Source organism: Orbicella franksi, chromosome 3 (assembly GCF_964199315.1).
Source record: "Orbicella franksi chromosome 3, jaOrbFran1.1, whole genome shotgun sequence".
In the NCBI taxonomy this organism is placed as follows: Eukaryota; Metazoa; Cnidaria; class Anthozoa; order Scleractinia; family Merulinidae; genus Orbicella; species Orbicella franksi.
The window spans coordinates 22,524,862-22,548,825 of NC_138147.1; the positions used below are offsets into that span (position 1 = coordinate 22,524,862).

Sequence of the window (23,964 nt, forward strand, 5' to 3'; positions counted from 1 at the left end):
CCTAATTAACACCAAACTTGGGGATTTTGTGAATCCCGGTGTGCTCTGTCTGACTATATGGATCAATAGTTGCTTATCTCATAATTTACCGACTCGTACCTAGTCCTTTTCGGCTTGAAACCAGGCAATGAGCAAAAAGGATAGGTCACCATGCTCGCTAAAGGGATATGATAGAACCAACCTTACCCCATTTATGACTAACTACGCGCGTTATTTAATCAGTTCAAGCTACATTTTGCGGTAGCTGGAAGCAAAGGTTAGGAAAGAAATGTACTTGAAAAAAATCTTGACAAGTAGAAAGTCTTGGACGCATGAAACAATGTAATATAAAATTTATGGGAAAATCACACAATTCTAAAAGACATTGACTCAAAACGTTCCTCGAATCGTTGTTTTCAAAGTCATAATTCGCATCCTCAAGTGACGGTTTTGTGCTCTCTTTTAGTCATATCTCTTTTTCCTTCCGAAAATTTTTTTCTTAAAGAGGACAATTCGTACACCAGAATTATGCAATAACAAACATATGTCACCGTGCTCGTTTAATTAAGAGAAAATGAGCGTTTGCTTAGCTTGAGGGAAATCTCTTATGTCATACACGTGCACGCGTTGATGACGCGAAAATCGTGCGCAGTAGGGATGCGCAATACTGAGGAATCACTTTAACACACCGAAAGAAGCTCAAGCCAGAGTAGCAGTGAAAAAGCCTCCACTCTCATAGTAGTATTGGTGTTAAGATGAAGCAAAATAAACAACAGTCAGTGTTCTAGTGATTTCAATTATTTGCATTAGGAAACAAACGTAAGAATAGATCTCCAGAAGTAGTCCAGAAGGAAAATATAACCTAGTAGAATAGCAGTAATCACTTTGCCGCCATAAATATTGACCAGGAACAATACACGTAAAAGAAGAAGTGTTTTTCAGGATAAAGTTGATAGTGCGGCGATGAACGGACATACCAAGATCAAGCCTTAGACCCCAAATGACCTGGAGAAGTATGGGGCGCCGTTTGTAAATTTATTATTTAGAAAATGCCATTTTCCCCTTATTTATAAATAATTGGAAACGCCAGAAAATTTGTTTATAAATACAGCCAAACCGCATGCTCTTTTGATAGGAACTTTGCAAACCGCCGGAACATTGGTATTTTGATTGATAGTTTTAAGTTGCAACCTGCGCGAGCAAGTTGCTCAGTTTATTTGGTAACTCGTGGCAAGAACTCGTTGAGATTTTCCAAAATGTTTCAAGTGTTACTTAAATATTTTGAAGACAGTTTTGCGAGTTTTCTGTGGATGAGCCACAGAGCAAGTACCAAGGTCTTATCGATCGCGTGAAAAAAATGCTGTACCGTTTCTTCAAGGCGTTGACGACCAGCAAATCATAATATCATACAAAGATCTTTCTTTTCAAACATTTATCAATATTGACGGATACGACAGTTTACATGTCTCTGAAGCTTTTTGGAACGCTTCGCCTTGTGTTCGTTCCTTCCAACCTGGCTTTCCAAGGAAATACGTCCCCGCGTTGAAGGAAGTTGTTGACAATATTGGATACCATTTGAGGCGATAACCCAACTTCTTCTTCAATTTGTGTCTGTTTTGAACCAGATATCCACAGGGCAATTATTTTCTCCCTTTTCTCAAGCGTAGTGGTGCGATTATAATGTACGTTAGCCATCATAAGCCACAGTAAGAATTTCGATTCGCAAACTGCTGTTCAAATGATATTTGAAAACAGCGCGAAAGCGATAAAAACTTGCTCGCGTGGATTGCAACTTACACGACTCAAACTGTCAATCAAATACCAATGTTGCGGCGGAAGTTTACAAAGTTCCCATCAAAAGTACATCCGGTTTGACTGTAAGACGCAAGAATTTGTCCCTTGATATGTAAATAATTATTTTAGGCACGTCCTGATTTACAAATAATCTTTTACCATAGAGTTGTTATATATAAATAATAAACTAAACAACTTCAATTATTTGTAAATCAAATTTTCTGGAATTTCCAATTATTTTTAAATAAGGGGAAAATGGCATAAATTCGGTCTAAATAATAAATTTACAAACGGCGCCCCATGGAGAAGAGATCACTGCACCAGGACTTTGAATCCTTAGTTTAAAATTGTCATGTCGTGTCAATAAAAATGCTGAAGATGAACGCCTGTTGTTTCGGGTATTATTTTACACAATAACAAAGCCATCTTTGAAACGTCTGGGTGGTTATTGTCGTTTTTTTCAATCGATAACAGTCGATATTCCTGAAGACAGGAATTCCCGATTGTTATAGGTTTTTGCCAATTGATAGCAATCAAAGAAATTTGACTGTGAATTCGATTATTATCGATTGCAGATATCAATCGATAGTAATCGGCGATTGATATTGATTGATATAGATTGAATCGATTGATTTCTGATATTGATTTTTATCGATTGACCATGCCTGGAGTATATAGACGTCATAATACTAGTCACCAGTGTTTCAGCGTATTCAGTTTACAACTAGACTGAAAATAGTCTCTCTTTTGTTTGTAATAACATAGAGAGGAAAATTACTGAATGCTGATTGGTCAATGAAGAGGGTATGTTTTTTTTAATTTTGCTTGTGAAGAGGGCAAAATTAACCGCTCACGATTTGTCCTCAGGTTGCTTAGCATCAGCTTATGCTATCGAGAAGTTGTTGCTAAAAAATTTCTGTAACAATCGCATCTCTTTTCGAGATGGTTGACGAGGAATATATCGAAGAATTAAAAGACAAGAGCGAAAATGAAAACACGAAGAAAACCACGGAGTACTGGAAGAACGTTTTCAAAAAGTGGGTTAATGAAAGAAACTTCCAAGCAAATTTAGTAGAGTACGAGAGCGATGTCCTCGACCAAACACTGTCGCAGTTTTATGCCGAGTTACGAAAAGAAAACGGGGATGACTACGAGCCCGACTGCCTGAAAGTAATGCAGGCATCACTGGAGAGATATCTAAAATAAAAAGCCTATCCAAAGTCCATCATCCGAGATAGGGAGTTTCTTAACTCCAGCAAAGTCCCGGAAGGGAAGGCCAGGAAACTACGAAAACAAGGCAAAGGAAAGCGACCAAACCGATCCAGAAGTATGACAAAAGAAGAGGAAGAAGTCCTCAGGCAGAACGGCCAGCCTTGAGGAGGCACTCCACGAGCTCTACTTAACACCACGTGGTCGCTGCTCACTCAGCACTTTGGCCTACGAGGGCGACAAGAACACCACCAAATGAAAGTTGGAGATTTCACTTTACAACGCGACGACGACGACGACGACGAATTTCTAACTTTTGCCGAAAGTCGAACTAAGACGAGGAGACGTGAAAACCAGACTAGTCACCCCCAAAATGTTTGCCACAGGGAATAAGGAAAGAAAAGCGGTCCGTTTTACTTCACTGTCATCGACAAGCCAGTTTCAAGCGTTTGGTACAAGAAAACCCCAATGGGAAAGAACACCATAAACACAATAATGAAAAACATGAAAGAAAACTCACCGCGAGAAAAATTTGAACAACCATAGTGCAAGAAAAACCGTGGTAAAGAAGCTGAAAAGTTCTGGTATCCCGAAGTGTGAAATAATGAACATCACAGGCCACGCATCTGCCAACGGGCTTGACGATTACTACTCAGAAGACGAACAAGAGCAGCAGATCATTTCACGAGCCTTCGACAACACTGGTCCTGTTCCTTCAAGAGGCGCTTTAAGTCAGCTTTATCCTGCAAATTCCACTGCATCTTTGTGTGCTTTCGGCCATGTTTACAATTTCAGTCACTGCAGCGTCACCTTAAACATCGCCAGGAATGACGCCGTTCAGAAGAGCACAAGTGATCTAAGAATAAGATTTTGAGTGATCTGAAAGCGTTTTGTGCGTTTTAACTTTGTTTGAAAAAGCACTAACTTTGAATTTTCAAAGTTGAATGTTTGTTAGCAGGCCTGGTTGTCAATGTCCTGGTATCTTTGTGCAAAAATAAATTTTCATTCAACTCATTTGTGCGTTTGTGGTGATTGATTCTTTATCACCATTAAATGGCTTCCAATGACTGATTACTCAAGAGCACATTCAGAAATTCAGTAATTTTTCCCCCCTATTTCATTAACAACTAATCGCAATCCCGAGTCGCGCAGCGACGAGGACAATTTCAGCAACTTCTGAAAACACGCGTGACATTAATCCTTAATTTTACTCCGCTCCATGTGATTACCTATACAAATTGCATAGGGACGAACGCAAAGAAGAACGCAACACAAGTGAGCGGTCGTGATCAAGCGAGTGTGACGTGTGAAGTCACTAGCCGCAAGTAGCACAGGCGTCGGAAGACGAGCGAAAAGAGAGACTGCAATGGTTTCATACAGCATTTCTTTAGTCCGGCACTCTTGTGTCTACGATGTTATGACGCACATCTGTTAATAATATTTAGAAGTGACATGCAGTCCTGGTGAAAAGTTTGTACCCTATGGTTTGACTCCTACGGTTCGTGACATTTGTGCAATTGCTGTTCTCTTTCGAATTTCGATCTCTCAACCTTTTTATTAGTTTAATTTATGCTTCAGTAGTAGGGAACAGGGAGCTCTCCAACGGGTGACTCTTAGGGAACAAGAAGATCTGTTAGATCTTATAACCGCGCTTTTAAAATTTAACTGTTTGCTTAGCACTACCGTCGCAACACAGTGCACATTCCAAAGCAGTCCTTTATGATTCTTTTGGTACTGTAGACATCACATTACTTGATCAACACAAACTGTATTATTGCACCATCAGTGGTAACCGTTGACAAATCTCCGATGACGTAATGGTCTTAATCTGGAACTTTCTTCGGGATATGTATGGGCATGAAGATACGAACCCTATTACAAACCGCTTTCTTTCTTTAAAGTCACGATTAAATTTAATTGTTTTTTTCCCTTGAGTTAAGGGTTAGCAAAGAAGTCACACGAGTCACATAATTCAAGAATTGCGTTATCTACGGCTATCTTTAGTACGGTGGTTATTTCCCTACCAATGACGTAATCTTTGCATGTTCTGACACGTTCTTTGCTTGGCTTGCAAATATTTAATTTTCCTTCCGATCTATGAACTGGCTGCGATGAAACAGCCAAAGGATTTACTTCATTTGCGTAAAACCACAAGAAATACTCACAAAATTACAAATAAATTAATGACCGTCGCTTCTGCCGAAATAAACTTGCAGAGTAAACACGATCGTATTTGTCACGTAGCGAAAGTGAAAGCTGCAACGTCAGCGTATTCCATGGCTGACATAATACCTTTTTTCAGCGTATTTATTATTCCCTTGGAATCGAACGGTTTGATAAAACGAAAAGAAAATATATTTTACCCACAAAAAAGAAAACAATATCCGTAAAAAACATCACATGTTGCGTGACTCAAAGTTTGGCCGAGCGGAGGTCTGCGTCTGGTCACCGACAAAAAAAAAAAAAATAATAAACCACGGGTAAACCTAGAACCGCGCTCGGCCCATGGCCGCGCGGTTAATGACGTCATAACCTAAAATAGAATAGTGACATCATTGGGGAATGACATCATAATCTGAAAATAGAATAGTGACAACATCGGGGTGGTAAGGCGGAGGGTGAAGGGTGTCATTGGAAGGATGACATCATTATCTAAATATAAGGGTGACGTAATTTCCTTTTTCAGAAGATGACATCATCGGGACGAAAAACTAAAAATAGATTGGATGACGCGGTAGGGGATGACATCATGAAATGGAACCCCTGCCCAATTTGGACCATTATTGTTTATATGGATCGCGGTAGAATATTTAACAGGGAATATTCAAGATGGATGCAGGATTTCAAGAAAGACCACATCTTTAGAGAAATAATGGACACAAAACAACAATTTATTGACATGAATTATGGGCGTCTTTCAGAGACGAATTTCATAAGGCTGCACTTTAGAGGCTGAGACTTCGGTGAGTGGCTAAACTCGCAAGGTTTTTATTAGCATTGAAAAAAATATACGTTTTTTGAACTGACCTTCTCCTTTAAGGAAAGTTTTGTCACAATTTTTAACATGGATGCACGATTTCTATAAAGACCACATCTTCAGAGAAATAATGGACTCAAAGCAACAATTAATGGACACTAAGGGTTTCGTCTGGAAAGAGGCTATGGAAGTTTATGGAACTAGCGGTGAATAAACGAAAGTTTCTACTCAACAGACTATTAAGAAGAAGTGCGGGTTTCCAAAACAGCTGGAGGACGCTCAGAAGATGAATTAGGAGCTTACTATGGGATATAAGACTATCTATGCTACCTCAAAGTTACATTGAAATAAACGACTAATGACTTCGCAGCCAGTGTAAACAGAATTATCGAAAAGGCTCTGAGTGCACCGGATCATGACCGGATTGGAAGAACAAACCGTAGGACTTTGTAATGATCACTCGACAAGTTAGAGTTCTGAGACTTGTAAGTTGTTAAAGTAGTGCTTGTAAGTAGTTGTAAGTAGCCTTTGAAAAATATTTGTATAATTTTAGGCGTTAATGACCCCAGGGAGATTATTTTGCAATAACAAAGAAGCAGTGGAAAACTCTATTGTGTTTGAACGAACAGAGTTGTTTTGTTCCGTCTATTAAGTTAGTAAACCATATAGAAATCTAAAGCTGATAGTAATCATATCCAAGGGAAATCAGCGTCTATTCAAAGTGTAAATACAAATTCACGATCCAAACGTGGAAAAGCAACTTCCATGTCGCCTACAAAATTAATATTTCCCAGATAGGATTAAGTAATAAAAATTAAGTATATTTTATTCTCAAATTTTTGTAGCAGAAAGATTGAAATCAAACATTTAAAAAAGACGACATGCCGTTTAAATTTGCAACACATGTTTCGGATACTCAGTATCCATCTTCAGGTAAAGGATGTTTACAAGTGGGTGCATGACTTTCTAAAAAGTAGGTAACAAGTAGGTGTAAATTACAAAATGTAGAATAGTAGTACAAATCAGTGAAAAAGTTACATAATACTTAAAAGCGCGGGTACAAATCTGTAAAAAATGCTGAATACAAATAGTAATTAAAGTAGGAGTGTTAAATTAACATTTTTGAGTTGTTTTTTCAACGCGGGTCTCTCCCATTCATTATGAAGGGCTTCTTTGATCTTAAGTTGGAAATTAGTAAGAGCTGAGTCTAAGATGCAAAAACAATTAAAAGAGCATAGATTCTTACCACCTGGGAACGGAGCGCATTGGGGATCGAGGCCTTCGCACCGAACATGTTACTTAACTTAATATAGGAAGAGAAGGTTAACCTAAGGTCTAAATCCTTCCAATATTTCTTAGCGATGATTTTGATTTTACGTTGCGCTAAAAGGGAAAAGGGGCCAGTATAAGGTAATTTGAAAAACCGTTTGGTCTTTCCCTTAGAATGGTCCTGCCGGGATGCATCGACTGAGGTGTTGTGAACCTTATAAAGGTATTGATCAACTACCCTTTCTATAATTTTACCTGGGAAACAATTTTTCATAAGAATAGATGTTAACTGTTGGATGGCGGTGTGAAAGCCGCTCCAAGTGTTGCAGATTTTGAAGGCCCTGTCCACTAAAGTGCAAATGAGATCAATTTTGTAAGAAAAGGGTGTAAAACTGAAAAAATTGGTGAGCAGCCCCATGTAAGTTTTCTTCCGAAACACTGATGCTACTAGAAAATTGGGTGACTGTTGTCAACGAGTACATCCAAAAAGGGTAGTTTATGGTTCTCCTCTTTCTCCATAGTGAACTTGATGTTAGTATGTTGTGAGTTGATAAAATCAAAAAATTGTGAGGCATCATTATCGTTGTTAAATAAGCAAAACGTATCGTCCACATATCTGCGATAGAAAAGAATTTCAGCGCCCTTGAATTTTTGCAGCCAATCTTTCTCATGGTGACCTATAAAATGATTGGCAAGAACGGGTGCGATGGGAGAACCCATAGCTACACCGTCCGTTTGATCATAAAAGTTGCCGTTAAATGAAAAGTGGGTCTCGGCGGTAGCGAACAGCAATAATTTCATAGGTTCTCCGAGCGGTACGTATGTTGGTGAATAAACTTTCCACATCGTAGGAGACCATAAATTTACCATGAATAGAAATATTGATGATTTCATTGACGAAAGGGAAAGTATCCTGTGCACTGCATTGTTGTGGGCTGAATGGAACCAAAAGGGAACATAAAACCTTAGCTAACTTGTAGTTGTAAGTAACAATCGAGGAGAGTATGGGGCGAAAGAGTAGGGTAGACCTAGGGACACGAGCCTTATGCATTTTGGGAAGGCCATAGATTCTGGCAGGTTGGGAGCCAGTGGCTCCGTTCCCAGGTGGTTTACAAATTTTCATGTGCAGGATGTGATACCTGTTATGTCGGTGAAACGTAACCACTAGACATTTTGGCAGCAGGGTTCGTGTGCTCATACAACTAATTGCGTAATTACGTAATTCAAGCATAGTCAATGAGCATAAAACAAAAGATGTACAGGGTCAAAGGCCTTCCAACCTAAACCCTAGCCTGTTTGTTTGCTTCTATGATATTTAGCGACCTAATTTAACTATGTAAAGATCAAAGAAGCCCTTCATATTGAATGGGAAAGATCCGCGTTGAATAAACAACTCAAACATGTTAATTTAACACTCCTTCTTTAATTGCTATTTGTATTCAGCATTTTTCACAGATTTGTGCCCGCACCTTTTTTGTTTCCCTTAAGTATTATGTAACCTTTTCACTGATTTGTACTATTATTCTACATTTTGTAATTTACACCTACTTGTTACCTACTTTATATAAAGCCACCCACTTGTAAAACTTTAACTGAAGATAGGTACTGAGTATCCGAAACATGTGTTGCAAATTTAAACGGTGTGTCGTCTTTTTTAAATGTTATATTTTATTCTGTTATGAAATTGCGCTGCTAAGATGTGTTTCTTCCTATTGTACTCAATTATGGGCCGAATTGGGCAGGGGTTCCATTTCATGATGTCATCTCCTAAGACTACTACCACGTCTTCCAATCTATTTTTAGTTTTTCGCCCCGATGTCTTCCGAAAAGGGAAATTACGTCACCTCTACATTTAGATAATGATGTCATCCTTCCAATGACACCCTTCACCCTCCGCCTTACCACCCCGATGATGTCACTATTCTATTTTTAGATTTTGGTGTCATTCCCCAATGATGTCACTATTCTATTTTCAGGTTATGACGCCATTCCCTGGGAGGCAGCCGTTGGAGAGTTCCTTTCCTTACTACTTGCTTCCCAATTATTTTTGAAGCGATGTAGTATTGGGAGGACTTTAACGTTAAAAGTAGAGCTGTTTGACCCAGTAGTATGTAACGTTTTAGAGGTCATAGGTCTGGTCTAAGGCATTATCTGTCACACTTTTTAGAGTACGACACCTCTGTCATTTGCCATGTGCCTTTAGTGTAGCTTGCTTAAGCTCAGTTTTATTACAAGATATGTTTTAAGCTCTCCATTCGCATTGTAAGGATATATTTTGAAATATTCCGTAAACAAGTTGCTTACTGGCGTTCTGGTGACGTCAGTAACCATCCTATTAAAACTGTTGCCAGTTATGTCGCGCGCGCTTTTGCTGATGTAATTCAGCGCGCGCACAAGGATTGGAAAAAACAAATATGCCGTCAATAGAGCGATCCAGCGATCATTTTATTTACCCAACACCCGCACTATCTGTGCTATTTTTCTCTATATTTGAACGCAGTGTATTGATGGCTTTAGTCTTTTATTACAAAGATATATTGAAAAAGGTAGCGATGCAAAGAACCCCGCAATTCTCAACTTTTTCTTTGTTACCGAAAGAACCCAGTTGAATGCAGCGCATGCGCAGTTGCTCCAAAAATTGAGACCGATTGCTCTTGCAGAAACTTGCCGATTTCTAACGATCCGGTCGTTAGAATTTCAAGAAATTTGGCAAAAAAATAGTTCAGAAACCACGTGAATGATGTATCACAAAAAATCTGAATTTTGACACAGGGAATTTCTAATAATACAGAACAGGCAGTGAAAACGATTTACGGCAAATTACGAAAATCGTCTATGTCAAAATGTTATTAGAACAGTGTTGACAGAAGGGATTTAATGTCAATTCGTGGTGGGCAAATGATGAAAAAAATCTAACGACTGGATTTTTTTTAAATAAACGAAAACCATTTTTTAAGCCTTGTTTTCAACCAGCCCCGTTGTCATGGCAACAGCACACACCTTAGCCAAAATGCGAGAATAAACCCTTCTGTGGTTAACCTTGACTCTTGCAAAAAACGGGCGCCAAAGCAGAAATAGTTTAAAAGTAATGGTGAATTAGGCATAGGCACTTGAAAACTGTGTTCGGCCACCTTAAGGGCGCCGAAAGCTTGTTGCTGTGCTGGCTTCCAACTCCAGTGTACGTAATTCCCCGGCGATTCGCGTAGTGGCGCTTGCCTCTCACTGAAATTGCTGATGAACTTGTGGAGATAATTGGTCATGCCAAGAAATCGACGCAGTATCCGGTGTTGGCATTTCTTTAATAGCAGCAACTTTGGTTTCATCGGGCTTAAAACCGCCATTTGTGAACTGATGGCAAACATGGGATACTTGGTCGAAGCGAAATTTGCACTTCTTCGGAGCTAGTTTCATGCTGATTTCTCGCGCTCTTTGTAGCACCTTCTTCAAGTTTGCATCATAGTCCGCTGTTCCCTCGCCCCATACTAACAGGTTATCAACGATGATGGCACAGGTTTACCCAGCAAAAATCTCTTCCATCGCACGCTGGAAGACTTCTAAGGCAGATAGCGGAATCTTCCAAATGGTGTGTTGAAAGTTATGAGTAATAATGAAGATTCGTAGTCAAGTTTGATTTGACAGAAATTACTTCTCGCGTTAAGAGTAGAGAATACTGTGGCATTGATCATGTGCGATGCAACATCTTCAAACGTTCTCATGGGATGATGGGGTCGTTGAAGAGTGTTATTGAGATCCCTGGGATCGATTCAAATGCGAATACTGCCATCTTTCTTCCTCGTCGCTACCATTTGTGAGGCGCACTCAGTCGGTTCGGACACAGGTTTGATCGCTCCAATCTTAACCATCCTCTCAAGTTCTCTTTTAACACTCTCCTCCATTGCAAGGGGTATATTCTGCGCGATAGTCTGATCACAGGGTTACATTGGCATCAAACCTCATTTTGTAAACAACGGGTAAATTGCCAAGATCACCTTGAAATAAATCCTTGTACCGGTCAAGTATTGCTGCGCGGAGAGCATCAGTGGTGTCAACCTCATGGAACTCACTGTTCAACTGAATGAGACTCAAGCTTAAAGAGTCCGTAATACCAAGCAATGGCGTTACTGGTTTGTCGATGACGTGAAATGCCAGGTTACGGGACATCGACTGTAAATAAACTTCGAGCAACTCAACAAAAATCAGATTCTGATGGATCCTGTCCATCACTCCTACAGGAAGTTCAGGATACAACAGTTGTTTTTGCTATGGAGACTGGTGTCCTGGTTCCCCTTGACACATTCGCTGAACTGGGCTTAACTGTATACCAGTTTTGGGACCCTCCGTATCTAGCCGGACGCTCTAACCACTGAGCTACTGGAGCTCACCCTTGCTCATCATAGAGTTTCCAGTAGCTCTGTGGTTAGAGCTTCCGGCTAGATACGGAGGGTCGTGGGTTCAAATCCCATCAGGAGCTCGGATTTTTTTCCGAGTTGATGTCTATTGCTTTTAGTTTTTGTAACGAAAAAGGGCTACAGATGAATCAGGTCCATTGGGGTAAATGGTTTGAGTGATATCTTCCAGTGATATCTTTTCTGTCACATTCATGAAGTATCACTGCAAAATCAGCGTTCTCATTTCGTTTGTGCTTCGATTTTGGGACATTTTTTGAGTTTTTGTTTGTTTTAAAATCTGAACACTAGCGTTGTTGAACGATTTTATTGTTAAGACACCTTTCAAACCGTCGCTTAGAATACATTTGGAGTTCTTTTGATCTTAATGAGTAACATTTTACGACGAAGACTGCCCCATTCAACACGCGGACGCGAAAAGAGCTAGGTCAGTTTGTGGTGGTCAATTCTGCTGAATTGTAAACCTTTGAAAACTGGAACAGCACATAATATTTACCTGCTTGTTACCAAGATTATCAGTTAAGTAAGGCGCCACGAAAGTTTGGTGACCAGGTTTTACATGTGACGTTCAACATGTGTTGTTATCACGGGCAACTGGCTCCATTCCAGTGGCAGCTTGTCGGCTTTTGACGTCATTGCAGCAAAGCGCCCAAAATTGCAGACGACTATAGTGTTACCAGTGGAAACGAGGAACGTTGCCCGTGGCAACACAATAATTTTAAGTCTAAACCTTTGTCCCCAAAACTCCGTCGCACCTAACTCAACTGATAATCGTAGTACCTGTTTGCATTTGTGACTTTTCAACGGTGGCGATAAAAAAAATTGCCTCTGCTTCATTGTGGAAAATGTGCACATGCCGGCAAATTTGATTCGTGTACGCAAAGCCCGCAAAAATCGCACTTGCTTCGAAGTTTGAAAGCTACATATAATAACCGCACTGTTACGTTTGTCAGCTCCTCATTTATTTTCTCAGAAAGAGCAGATCATGATTATGTTAGTGAAATAAAACTTCGTATTAATTAACTTTGTGACAAAACCCTGCACTAGGTTGATTTAATAGTTCATGTAGCTGAGAGGAAACACTTTTAATGACTTCTCCTGTATTGATTCTCGCTATGTTTATGCGAAGGAGGTGTTTCTCCCGGGGTATGTGGTTAATGTCCCTACAAATGAGGAGGATCACGAGAAATGTTATAATTCGGTTCTGCACGGCGACGCAATGGAATAAATAGGGTCCTGGATGAGGAATTGCAGAATGTAACGGGGCCGTAGGAATGGAAAATCGAAAAAAAATGAGGATTGTTGAACTCATCTGCCAGTTTAATAGTTCTGTTTCGCAAACTGAACTTCAAGGTGAACTGAACCATGAAGCAAGTGTCTGGCAAAGAATACTGCCAGATCTATCATTACACGCGATGTGATTGGCTGCAGCATTTATCAGGGGAATTATACCATCTCCCGAAGTAGTATTACTTTGCGTGAGCATTAATATATTCTCTTGTTTTTCTTTGTGAAAACAGTCTGAAGAAATAAAGTACGTAGTACTAAAATAGCTTTGCAAAATAGTGTTTATAGGATGCGTCAATTTATTGGAAGTTTCTCATCAGATGGACAAAATGGAAGTGGGATACCAAACTTCTCAAAATTAAATTGCTGACAAGAAAGGGAAGGATGATGGATTTATGTTTACATCAATAAAATTGCTGAGATCGAATAGCATCTATCGTACTTTTATCATTACACGCGATGTGATTGGCTGCAGCATTTATCAGGGGAATTATACCATCTCCCGAAGTAGTATTACTTTGCGTGAGCATTAATATATTCTCTTGTTTTTCTTTGTGAAAACAGTCTGAAGAAATAAAGTACGTAGTACTAAAATAGCTTTGCAAAATAGTGTTTATAGGATGCGTCAATTTATTGGAAGTTTCTCATCAGATGGACAAAATGGAAGTGGGATACCAAACTTCTCAAGTTTAAATTGCTGACAAGAAAGGGAAGGATGATGGATTTATGTTTACATCAATAAAATTGCTGAGATCGAATAGCATCTATCGTACTTTTATTTGCGTCAATGTAGAGCATCATTTTCTCCCTGTTTGCAGTATTTTTAACGTTTTGTGAGGGATGACCTCATCACAAATACGATCATGAAAACAAAAAAATGATTAATGATGAGGAATGAATGACTCGACAAATGTGTTAACGGATTGATTCATATCTTTTTTAAAGATGATTTTATGAGAGAAGCATTCATCAGGGATTATTTCATGAGGATTAACTTCATGAATGATTCTTAATACGTATCAATGATTAATTTTATAATCGTTTTACTTTATTTCATGGCAAATATCTTCCTTCTTCTTTGTAATTGATAATTTCATACAGGCTTCCGCCATCGTAATATATAAATGTCACGATAAATTTAGATAGTATTCTAAAGTGCATGTACATTGTATACATGAGAGTTGTCTTAGCAAGAGACAATAAGAAACAACGTCCTAAGAGATACCTTCCCAGCAGTCGAATTCATGAAGAATGAATAACAAGTGACGGGGGACTTAATTAGTTGGTTTTTGTATTATTGTATTTTAAAGATTAACTGGCTATTATACCTAAAGAAAATGTTTCAAGACACCAATTATGAGATAACTGAAGATGAAAAGATTGCTGTATTTGCCCTGGAATATTTAACAAGTATGTCAGATTTGACATCAGTTACATCAAAGAGGTTGGTACCATAATTATAATTAGGCAATATATGATTGACTCCTTTACATAACTGAAACAATCATGATTTTACTTTTGTCCATTTAGCTTGGAAAGTAGACTTCTGTCGGCTGATTGAAGTTTCTCTTCACCCTCTTTGTCGTCAGCTAATTCATCTGATTCATGTTTCTCCATTTCCATCCGGCCATCTAGACTCTTGTCAGCAAACATACGGGTTTGTTTTGGTTATTCAGCAGTCAGTTTTAGCATTCTCCAACTCCTGATTTGCGCAGGTCAAAGTCCCCTCCAACAGATAGGTGGATGCTAAAAGTAGTAAAGTCTAAAACACTTGTCTAAGTCTAACAAATTCTGAAGTCTAACAAATTCAAACGGCAACTTGTTACCATTGAGCTGAAATGTTGGCAGTCTTCGCTTTAGTTTTCAATTTCTTTTTCAGATAGTCAGTCCCAAGTTCCTTCTGTTCATACTTCAAATCGAGATCATGCTTCAAATCAAGAATAGGCATTCCATAACATGTCAATTTGTCAGCCACGTTGCATTTTACACTATCCTTTAAGTCCCTGAGTTATGTACTCCTGTTCTCCAACACAATAGTTGACTCTATCTTCTTCAGATTAGTCTAGCAGACTAGACTAAACTCTGTGGCACAAGTGCTCCCACTATCAACGACTCAACCCAACGATCTACCACTGTAATATAACTCTTCTCCAGCAACACACCACGTTGCATTTTACACTATCCTTTAAGTCCCTGAGTTATGTACTCCTGTTCTCCAACACAATAGTTGACTCTATCTTCTTCAGATTAGTCTAGCAGACTAGACTAAACTCTGTGGCACAAGTGCTCCCACTATCAACGACTCAACCCAACGATCTACCACTGTAATATAACTCTTCTCCAGCAACACAACAGCACCACACACCACTTTAGCAATTAAAACTTCACCAGGACAGGTCATAACGACACATTCCCTACACAAGAATGGCAAATTCGATTGGAGTTATAGGTCCAGCACAATTTAACTTAATTCCACTTCCACAAAAACAAATAATTGTTCTCTACCCCAACACCGACATGGCTCAAATCTAATTTACTAGGACAACTAAATGCCACTCTACCTTCCACCTAACTTCATTATGTTGAGTCGAGAAGCATACTATCTATATGAAGCATTTTTTTTGCCTCAAGCCGCTCAGTGGTCCAGAGTCCTGAATCCAAGAATGTGATCGGCTATTTACGTGGCACAGTTTTTCATGATACAGACAGGACTGCTCACATCACCTTGCTTTTTCAATTTAATTTGAGAGCTACGCAAGTGAATAAAAAAAAAAAACCAATGAAAAAGACACAACATAGAGGTAAAAAGACATGGATATGGATATTGAAAGCTATTGATCAGAGCAAAAGCGAATTTTATTAGCCAAAGCAAACATTATGCAGGAAAACAAAAAAAAGTGTTGGTAAAACCCTGGTCAAACGGACTTGCAAGTAGTCGCAAACTAAGTAGCCACAAGTTGAACTTGCGTAGAAACTTGCGTCGGGTGGCCAAACGGACTCGCAAGTTTCCTCGCAAGTACCCGCAAGTCGCTATAAAAACCCATTTCAAGTCAGAAATATCGTGTATTTCACTGGCTAATAATAGGTTAATGGACGCCTCTCAACTTGCGTTGACTTGGGTTGGGTGGCCAAACGGTGAAAAACTTGCGTCGACTTTCGTGCAAATTTGATCTCGACCAAAGTGAGCGCAAGTCATCGCAAGTCATCGCAAGTCAACGCAAGTGCACGCAAGGCCTGGCCGAACAGAGTCGCAAGTAGACGCAAGTTGAGAACTTGCGTCTACTTGCGACTCCGTTTGGCGAGGGCTTAAAAGTGTTACGGGGCTGCAAGATGAATAACTTGCATTTCATTGGTCTTTTATTTTTGCAAGTTCAAAATCTTCTTATTCTTACTGCTTTCATTTGGCTTCTTTGGCGCATATCATGAAACACTTTTGACCTCACTCTGGAGTACATGTATGTGCTGGAATTTGAATTTTTTTTTACTCTGCACATTTTTGTGATTTCTTAATCTTTTGCTATTACCTTTGGCATGTTTTTACATACAACGTTTATTTGTCAGTCAACCCTCAGCTTACAGCCTCAGGTCATACTTGAGACCTCAGGTAACGTTTTCCTCGATGTAGACCTTCCGCCAGTAAATGACACATACAGTATTGTGCAATTTAGGTAATGCAAGTGAAACTCACTGAGTTTGGTTAAAAATTGTTTTGGGCAAACTGACTTTAAAAATATGATTTGATTTTGTAATTTTTTGAACACGATATTAAAATAATTTGCGTGCATATCTTGTGAGTTCCAACAGGGAAAATATATGCAATTAGAAGCCACACATTATATGTTAAACCATGGAATAAAGGATTTCTTATTCCAATATCATGTCATTTTTTAGTATTTCAGGTTGTCGTTTTTGAAATACCTCCTGCATTGTCCAAAAAGCATACTAGTCGCATTAGGCCCATGCAAATGATGATAACGAGGTACAAAATTTGGCAAACTTTGCTTGCATTACTTTTGCACAATACTGTAGAAATGAGATATAATTAAATGTATCATTCATGAAGTTGAGTTGAGGTAAGTTGGGACTGATGGTAGTACAAACCCAATGATTGGTTGTGGTGTAAACTTCAGAGTTAACATGCAATTCATTGTCGTAATCCGAAATAATAATATTTCATTTGTTTTATTGATAGGCTTATTGCTAACTACATGATGTGGCAAGCAGTTGTTCATTTGGCCCCCTATTTAAGCGAAGAGTATCACAGGGCTTTCTACAACTATCGGAAGGTTGTCACGGGAACCACGGGTGAGACAGACATCTGGCAAAAATGCATTACAGAAATGAGTCGCTATGACAATGAGATCGGAGATCCTCTGGGTGTTGTTTTTCTCGATGAGAAGTTTAACAGAAAAGATAAGGAATCGGTAAGGGTTACATACAAGCAATTATTTTGGTAGCTACAATAAGCAGCTACAATGTAGTGCAATGTATATTATTATTATTATACTTGTAGTGTCGGGCAATTATTTACTGTAATGTAGCTTTTTATCACGCTGGAGTAAGTTTGAAAAGCTAATGCTTTGAGTGTTAGTCATTGTTTTGTCAGAGCAAACTGATTTTGTTCCCACTCTGAACTAAACCTCAAAACGTAAGATATTTTAAACTTGCTACATCTGTTAATTTAGATAGCAAAAGGTAGTTGGTAATCAGCTAAATGTTCAGTTTTCCCAAACTGTTTCTAAGGTACTGGAGTGCAAATGTATTCGCTCAACTAAACATTGTTCTCTAAATTTAGCAAATATAGTGTTAGCAGTTTGATAAGGTCATTAAAGCTGTTACTGAAAGTTTATTAACAAGAAAAATAACCACGTTATAAAACCTTTCCAGAAACTGACAAACTTTACAAATGACAAAAAAAGCTATTTTCAAGTCACTATTTCATACTTATAAAGCTGTTTCTCTAGTAATTCATACCCATACAAAACACTTATTTTGGGTTCAAACAAGCATTAGCGAGGTGGTGGCAAGCACAATGAAACGAGTACAGTAAATAAACACAGTACAACACAGTAAAGAAACGCAATAAATAAACAATAAACGAGGCAAGCACAGCAATGATGAGAGCTCCTGTTTGTTATTATTATCATTATATTTTAATTACAATTCAAGGTAAAAAATACGGGCAAAAGTACATATATATAACTTACACAGATCCCGCCACGGATATATTCCAGGTTATGCCTGCTCTAAGGTATCACGAACGTACATAGCGCGCACGGAGAATGCACTTGCCACAAGACCTTTTATTTCGCCCACACGCGCCGTTTGGCTTCTCCAGGGCGCGAAAGGTTACACTCAATTATCGTATTATTGCCCTATTTATACTTTCCAAAGCTCATTTTTTTGTTTACGTTCTTTTGACACAATTAATTGCTTAATAAAATTGTTTACTTGTTTACAGCCCAGTGGTAAATGGCTTAATTTATTACCGTTTAACGTGCACTGTCGGCTTCGCGCGCTAATGCCATTGTTGACGTTCGTATGACGCAATTCACTGGTTTGTAATGTTCTAAAGTTGTTTATGCTGTTCGCATCGTTCCTAATTAAAGAACTTTGATTTGGTCTTAGAACTTGGTTTAGTCCTAAAACAATTGAGTGCACTGTCCGAACACACGGAAAGTCCTTGATGTGTAAAATGAATATGATCGTCCATTTACATCCCGCTCCTGGGTCCGGCAATGGGTATGGGTGACCATTACAAGCCCTGCTCCTGTTCAATCCTGTGCTTGAATGAATTCTTGTCCATTATCTCCATCATCCATAAGTCTTCTAGATCTCATATATAGAAGATCGGTGTTTCCGCGCTTTTTCCGTTAACCAAAGAGGGGGTTCTCGCTGTGGCCCGCTATCAGTGGTAACTTCTTCTCTCTTGGTTGTTTGGGACAAATAACCAAGCCCGTAGCGGGATCTGTGCAAGTTATAAATCATGTCCTTTCAGCGGTCGCAGACTCCACGAGTCAACCAGTAGTATATAGCACGGCGAAGTGTTACGAAACCACGAGCTTGTCTATATATATATATATATATATACATATATATATTTATATTTAGTATAATTTTCAGAGGTTAATATAAGAATTGGACATTCTGATTGGTCGAAGAGCTCATCATATGACGCTACATTTACCCCGAGAAAGGGAAGCATACTATTGTTTTCCATCTCCATGGGAAACTTAACCGACGAATGACAGCTGATTAAGAGTCTAAAGGAATGGTTAATGGTTAACGTATCGTCCACATTTCTCCTGTTATATGTGGGCATCTTGGCTTCGCCGCACATGAAGACATTAGCCAGCAGGAAACCGAGCGGGGAGCCCATGGTAACGCCATCGCTCTGTTCGTATAGTTGGCCATTGAACAGGAAAAGCTGATAGTTTGTTGCCCCTCTCAGAAGATCGACAAGGTCTTACTTGCTGAGATTAGGAAGGTGCGTTTCGTTGAACCAATCATTCAAAAAAGCTTTGTCAGCAAGTAAGTGTATGGTTTCTTCCAAAGGCACATTGGTGAATAATGAAGCAACATCATAGGAAACCAGGACATTACCTCATTGTCTCTCTTCCTGTATATATATTCCTATATGTTAATTTCTACCCTCATCATTGAACTTAAGAATGAACGAAGAATGCTCAAAACGTCGTTTACGTTTGCCCGTATTTTTAACAGTGAATTGTGATAAAAATATAATGACGATGATGATAATAATAATAATAGTTACAGTAAAAATAATAATAATAATAATAATTGATAAATAGAAGCTCTCATCATTGTTGCAAGATCAAGCAATACAAACAAATTATATTAAAACGATGGTTGACAAGTCTCAGAAAGATCTCAAATGTAGAATTTGCAAGCAGAGTAATGAAACCATCAGCCATATTGTAACTTCCCGCTCAAAACTGGTGAAAAAAGAAGACAAAACATGACATGACAGACATGACAATACGGCTAGAGTGATCCATTGGGACTTGTCAGGAAAATCTGGGTTCGAGCGAAATGAGAGGTGGTATGACCATGTCCCGGAGAGTGTGCTTGAAATGATGACTGGAAACTTTAATAACATAGGGTCTAGGAGTCCAGGTTTGGTGATCATCGACCAGAGAGACAAGAGCTATCAAATTTTAGATGTGGCACTTTCAAATGATGGTAGGGTGAGAGGGACGGAAGACAAAAAAGTTAAAAAGTACCAAGATCTTGTGAGAGAAGTTGCAAAAATTTGGGATCGGAGGTCAAAGGCTATTCCAGTGGTAGTGGGAGCATTGACACCAATACCACTGAGACTGAAAGACAACCTGAGAACTATTGAGGGGAGGGGGGAGCATTCCTGTTGAACTGATCCAGAGATGTGCATTGTTGGGGTCGGCAAGAATTCTAAGGAAGTTCCTGTTTTAACAGCACAAGAAGAACGCTGTAAAACTCTGAAAAAATCCTTTAAAGCGAAGAGATCTTAAGCGTCGAGTTGCATCTAACAACTGACTACTGACGCATAAATTACGACATTCTTATACACGCTATTCTTAACCATTCATGCAAATCCCTATGTCATTACAAGCACAAATTAGTACATTATCACACCCTCCCTTTTCTAACAAAAAGAGTCCTTAAACTATAACAGTTCGCGTTGTAACACATTATCACACCCTCTCTTTTATAAGAAAAACAGTCCTTGAGCTGCAACAATTCAGGGCTCAAGCATTTAGGCTAAAACATAGTCCTCAAGATGTTTTGGGACTCTGCGGATGCACTGAGACCTTCTTGGCTCAGGTGCTTTGACAGGTGTAGTAGGGAGAGATACTTCAGCCGGTACTTCAGCCACAGATTGAGACGGCACCTTATAGATTTCAGTTACAGTCTCCACGGGCTCTTATGACTGTGGCACGTTACACTGCTCTCGTTGAGTGTCATCGGCCGTAGAGTGGGTTGGTTGGTCTTCCTAAGACGAATTCTGCTCCTCCAAAGAACGCCTTGAAGAAGCTCCACGTTGCAGCATCTTTTACTCAAACGATTCTTGACAACTCTTTACTGTCAATCATTCTTTCCAACCTTCAATGGCTAAACTTTTACAGCATCGCCATTCTTCATGGTGTATACGTCATTGGCGCTTCTGTTGTAAAAACGAGCTTGCTGTTGCGGGCGCAAGTGAAGCTTCGTGCGGGTTGTATCTTCATCAGCTACAGATGGTTCAAGGAAACCAGCAGACGTGAGTAAAGGACGTCTTGTTCTTCTGTCAAGAAGGCGCTGAGCTGGGCTAATTTGAAGTACGGTAGGCAGTGTATTGTGGGTCCTTGAAGATCTCGAAGGATCTTGGCAAAGATCTTTGTAAGATCCTTCAAAAGATCCTCATTGAATCCTCAAGGATTTTGAAGGATCCTAGCAAAGATCCTGTTAGAATATTACCAAAGATCTTTGCAAGATCTTGGTCACATCCTTAAAGATCTTGAAGGATCTTAGCAAAGATCTTTGCAAGATCCTTCAAAAGATTCCTTAAAGATCTTTCAAAGATCCTCATAGAATCCTCAAGGATCTTGAGGGATCCTAGCAAAGATCCTGTTAGGATCTTACCAAGGATCTTTGCAAGATCTTGATCAAATCCGGTTATCAAAGTCCCACTCGTGACAATTTCAGAAAATTACTAGAAGAAAACTGCGGTCCTTTGTCAACTTGTAGCTGTTCCTGTATGCCTTGCCTCGGAAAATGCAATTTGAGCTTCCTGATTACGGACACTGACGTTGTACTTCTGAGGTGGTCAAGTTCAAAGAAGTCACTGAAATAATCAGATGTTACCAAGTAGCTCTTTCCCTCTAACCCGAAAAGGTCAGCTGCAACGTACTAACGGGGCCTCTAGGCGTTTGGTGACTCTTGAGTGTTTCCTTGAACTGGCTTTGCTCGTAGTCTCTACAGTCAGGCTTCACAAGTAGATATGTGATTCTTGATGTCCCCGGTCATGCTAGGTCAATAAAGACACTCGCGCACTCTATTAAGACAACCATTAACTCCCAGGTGTGAGTTGTTGTGAATTCTCCTGAGAAGTTCACCTCTGTCAGCTTTTGGGACTACTACTCTCTCTCCTTTGAAAATAATCCCATCCTGAGCGGAAAATTTGTCTCTCATGTTGAAATACGGACAGACAACAGGAGGCAGGGCACTCTTTTCATCAGGCCAGCCCTGCTGAATAACTGCCTTCTCTGTCTCATGCTGAATCTGCAAAAGCCTCGGTTGAGATATCGGTAGATAGTTCATGACATTGATAGTTCAAAATTCTGACTCAACTTGTACACGCGAGGGAAGATAAGCTCTGGATAGTGTGTCCACCGGATTTCTAGGCCTGATTGCGTTCTTAGAACGCGGTCCTAATGCAGACTTCCGCCAAGTTTCATGGGACGGTACACTTTGGTACGATCTTGCGACACCGATTTGGCCGCCCCGCAGCAAGGGCGAAAATAAATGACATCATGGCGAAATCATGCGCTGTACATTTCGTGGCCATCTGCTAACGTCATTCTTGTTCTCTTTTGTGGCCTCTTTCGTTGTTTTCGACGTTTTGGAGTTTTCTTTGAACTGGTTTTTCACTCTGATTGCATCTGACAGAAAAGGGAGTGCAGTCCCAATGAAGACTAAGTTCTATTTTTTTTGGCCGGGCGAAAACAAATTACATCATCGCAAAGCACGTGTATACAAGATGATTTACATTTTAGATTGTTCGCGATCGCTTTTTTGTTGTTCTGATTCTGGACCGTGAGTGGCCTCTTTTGTCAGGATGCGACATGACAGCCTTTTGGCACACAACTCTTGGCTTTGGGATGTTAACCGTGGGAACAGCTATATTTCATTGGCTATATTTTGATTACATTAAACAAATTTGGCGACTTAAATTAATTAGTTCCAGTGGCCACAAATATTCCGTATCCAGTGAAGCTCAAAATTGAATCGATGGAAGAGTACTCTGAAGCTATGATCTATAAGAAAAAACCAGAACTAAGGAACAGCAATGTAAATGCTGACTATTTCTATTCATCAGCGGAAATATTCGAATCAGTTGCCAGTTGCACAGAGTTTATTTACGATAAACCACGGATAAACCGGCACGCGAGTGCAAATGCTAGCTGATATTTGTGCTTCCAGCTTAGAATACTAGATGTAACACAAGTGTAAAAATGAGATTTTAGCATGATTTTTTTAACTTGTGACTTGTCGAAACTGGAGCCGTCACGCAACGTGTCAAAAATAACGCAACGAAATCAAAATTCAGTCGAACCTCTATCAAGCGGTCCCCTATTAAGCGGCCAACTTTTATTTGGCAGCCAACGGCCAAAATCCCGGAAAAATTGTCAGCCATACACTGTAATAAAAACCTCTATTAACGGCCACCTCTATTAAGCAGCCGCGGTCAGCTTCTTGCCGTCCCAAGGGTGATTTTGTATTGTTTTACCTCTATTAAGCGGCCAGTTGCCTTGTCCCCCAGAGTGGCTGCTTAATAGAGGTTTGACTGTAATCTACAGAAAAATAGTGGACTTTGTTATTATGTTACATCTCTCTGTAAAACGTCAGCTGTTCACAAAGATAATGATTTCAGCAACAGACAGCTATTTAAGTCATATCACAGGCGTAGAAAACGAACGCACTCATAGTCTTTGATTACTACTAGTTTTTAGGTCATATTTCTGGAACGGATCATCATTCCTCGAAATCTCTTAGGGGCACGGTATATCGGCTTCTTGACGATCGATTCTAAAGGCATGTGGTCAGTATGGACAATGGTCTTTCGACCGAACGTGTAATCATTGAACTTCTCCACTGAGAAAACAATTGCTAACATCTCCTTCTCAATTTGCACGTAACAGGACTCAGTTTCTATCAAGGCTCTACTTTCGTAGGCAATGGGGTGCCCATTTTGCATTATAGCTGCTCCAAGACCACTCTGAATGCAATCACACTGGATTTCAAGAACTTCCGTGCACTTGTAATACGCCAAAACAGGTGCAGACA

General features: G+C 39.5%; 2 protein-coding genes across 3 annotated transcripts in view; both read left to right on the forward strand.

Annotated features, from left to right (window-relative positions):
• The window catches only part of LOC145482721 (uncharacterized), a 96,440-nt gene extending 92,270 nt beyond the window's left edge, over positions 1 to 4,170 (forward strand). The window contains exon 2 of one of the 2 annotated variants that reach the window (XM_081461363.1): positions 4,135 to 4,170. The gene's annotated coding sequence lies outside the window, so the exon portion shown is untranslated. Of the gene's footprint in view, positions 1 to 4,126 lie in introns of both variants that reach the window. The other variant, XM_081461362.1, reaches the window with a different exon arrangement.
• The window catches only part of LOC145482674 (endothelin-converting enzyme homolog), a 237,657-nt gene that overhangs the window by 64,782 nt on the left and 148,911 nt on the right, over positions 1 to 23,964 (forward strand). The window contains exons 7-8 of the mRNA XM_081461309.1: positions 14,232 to 14,365; positions 17,114 to 17,345. Coding sequence (XP_081317435.1) covers positions 14,232 to 14,365; positions 17,114 to 17,345 — 366 coding nt within the window. The remainder of the gene's footprint in view (positions 1 to 14,231; positions 14,366 to 17,113; positions 17,346 to 23,964) is intronic.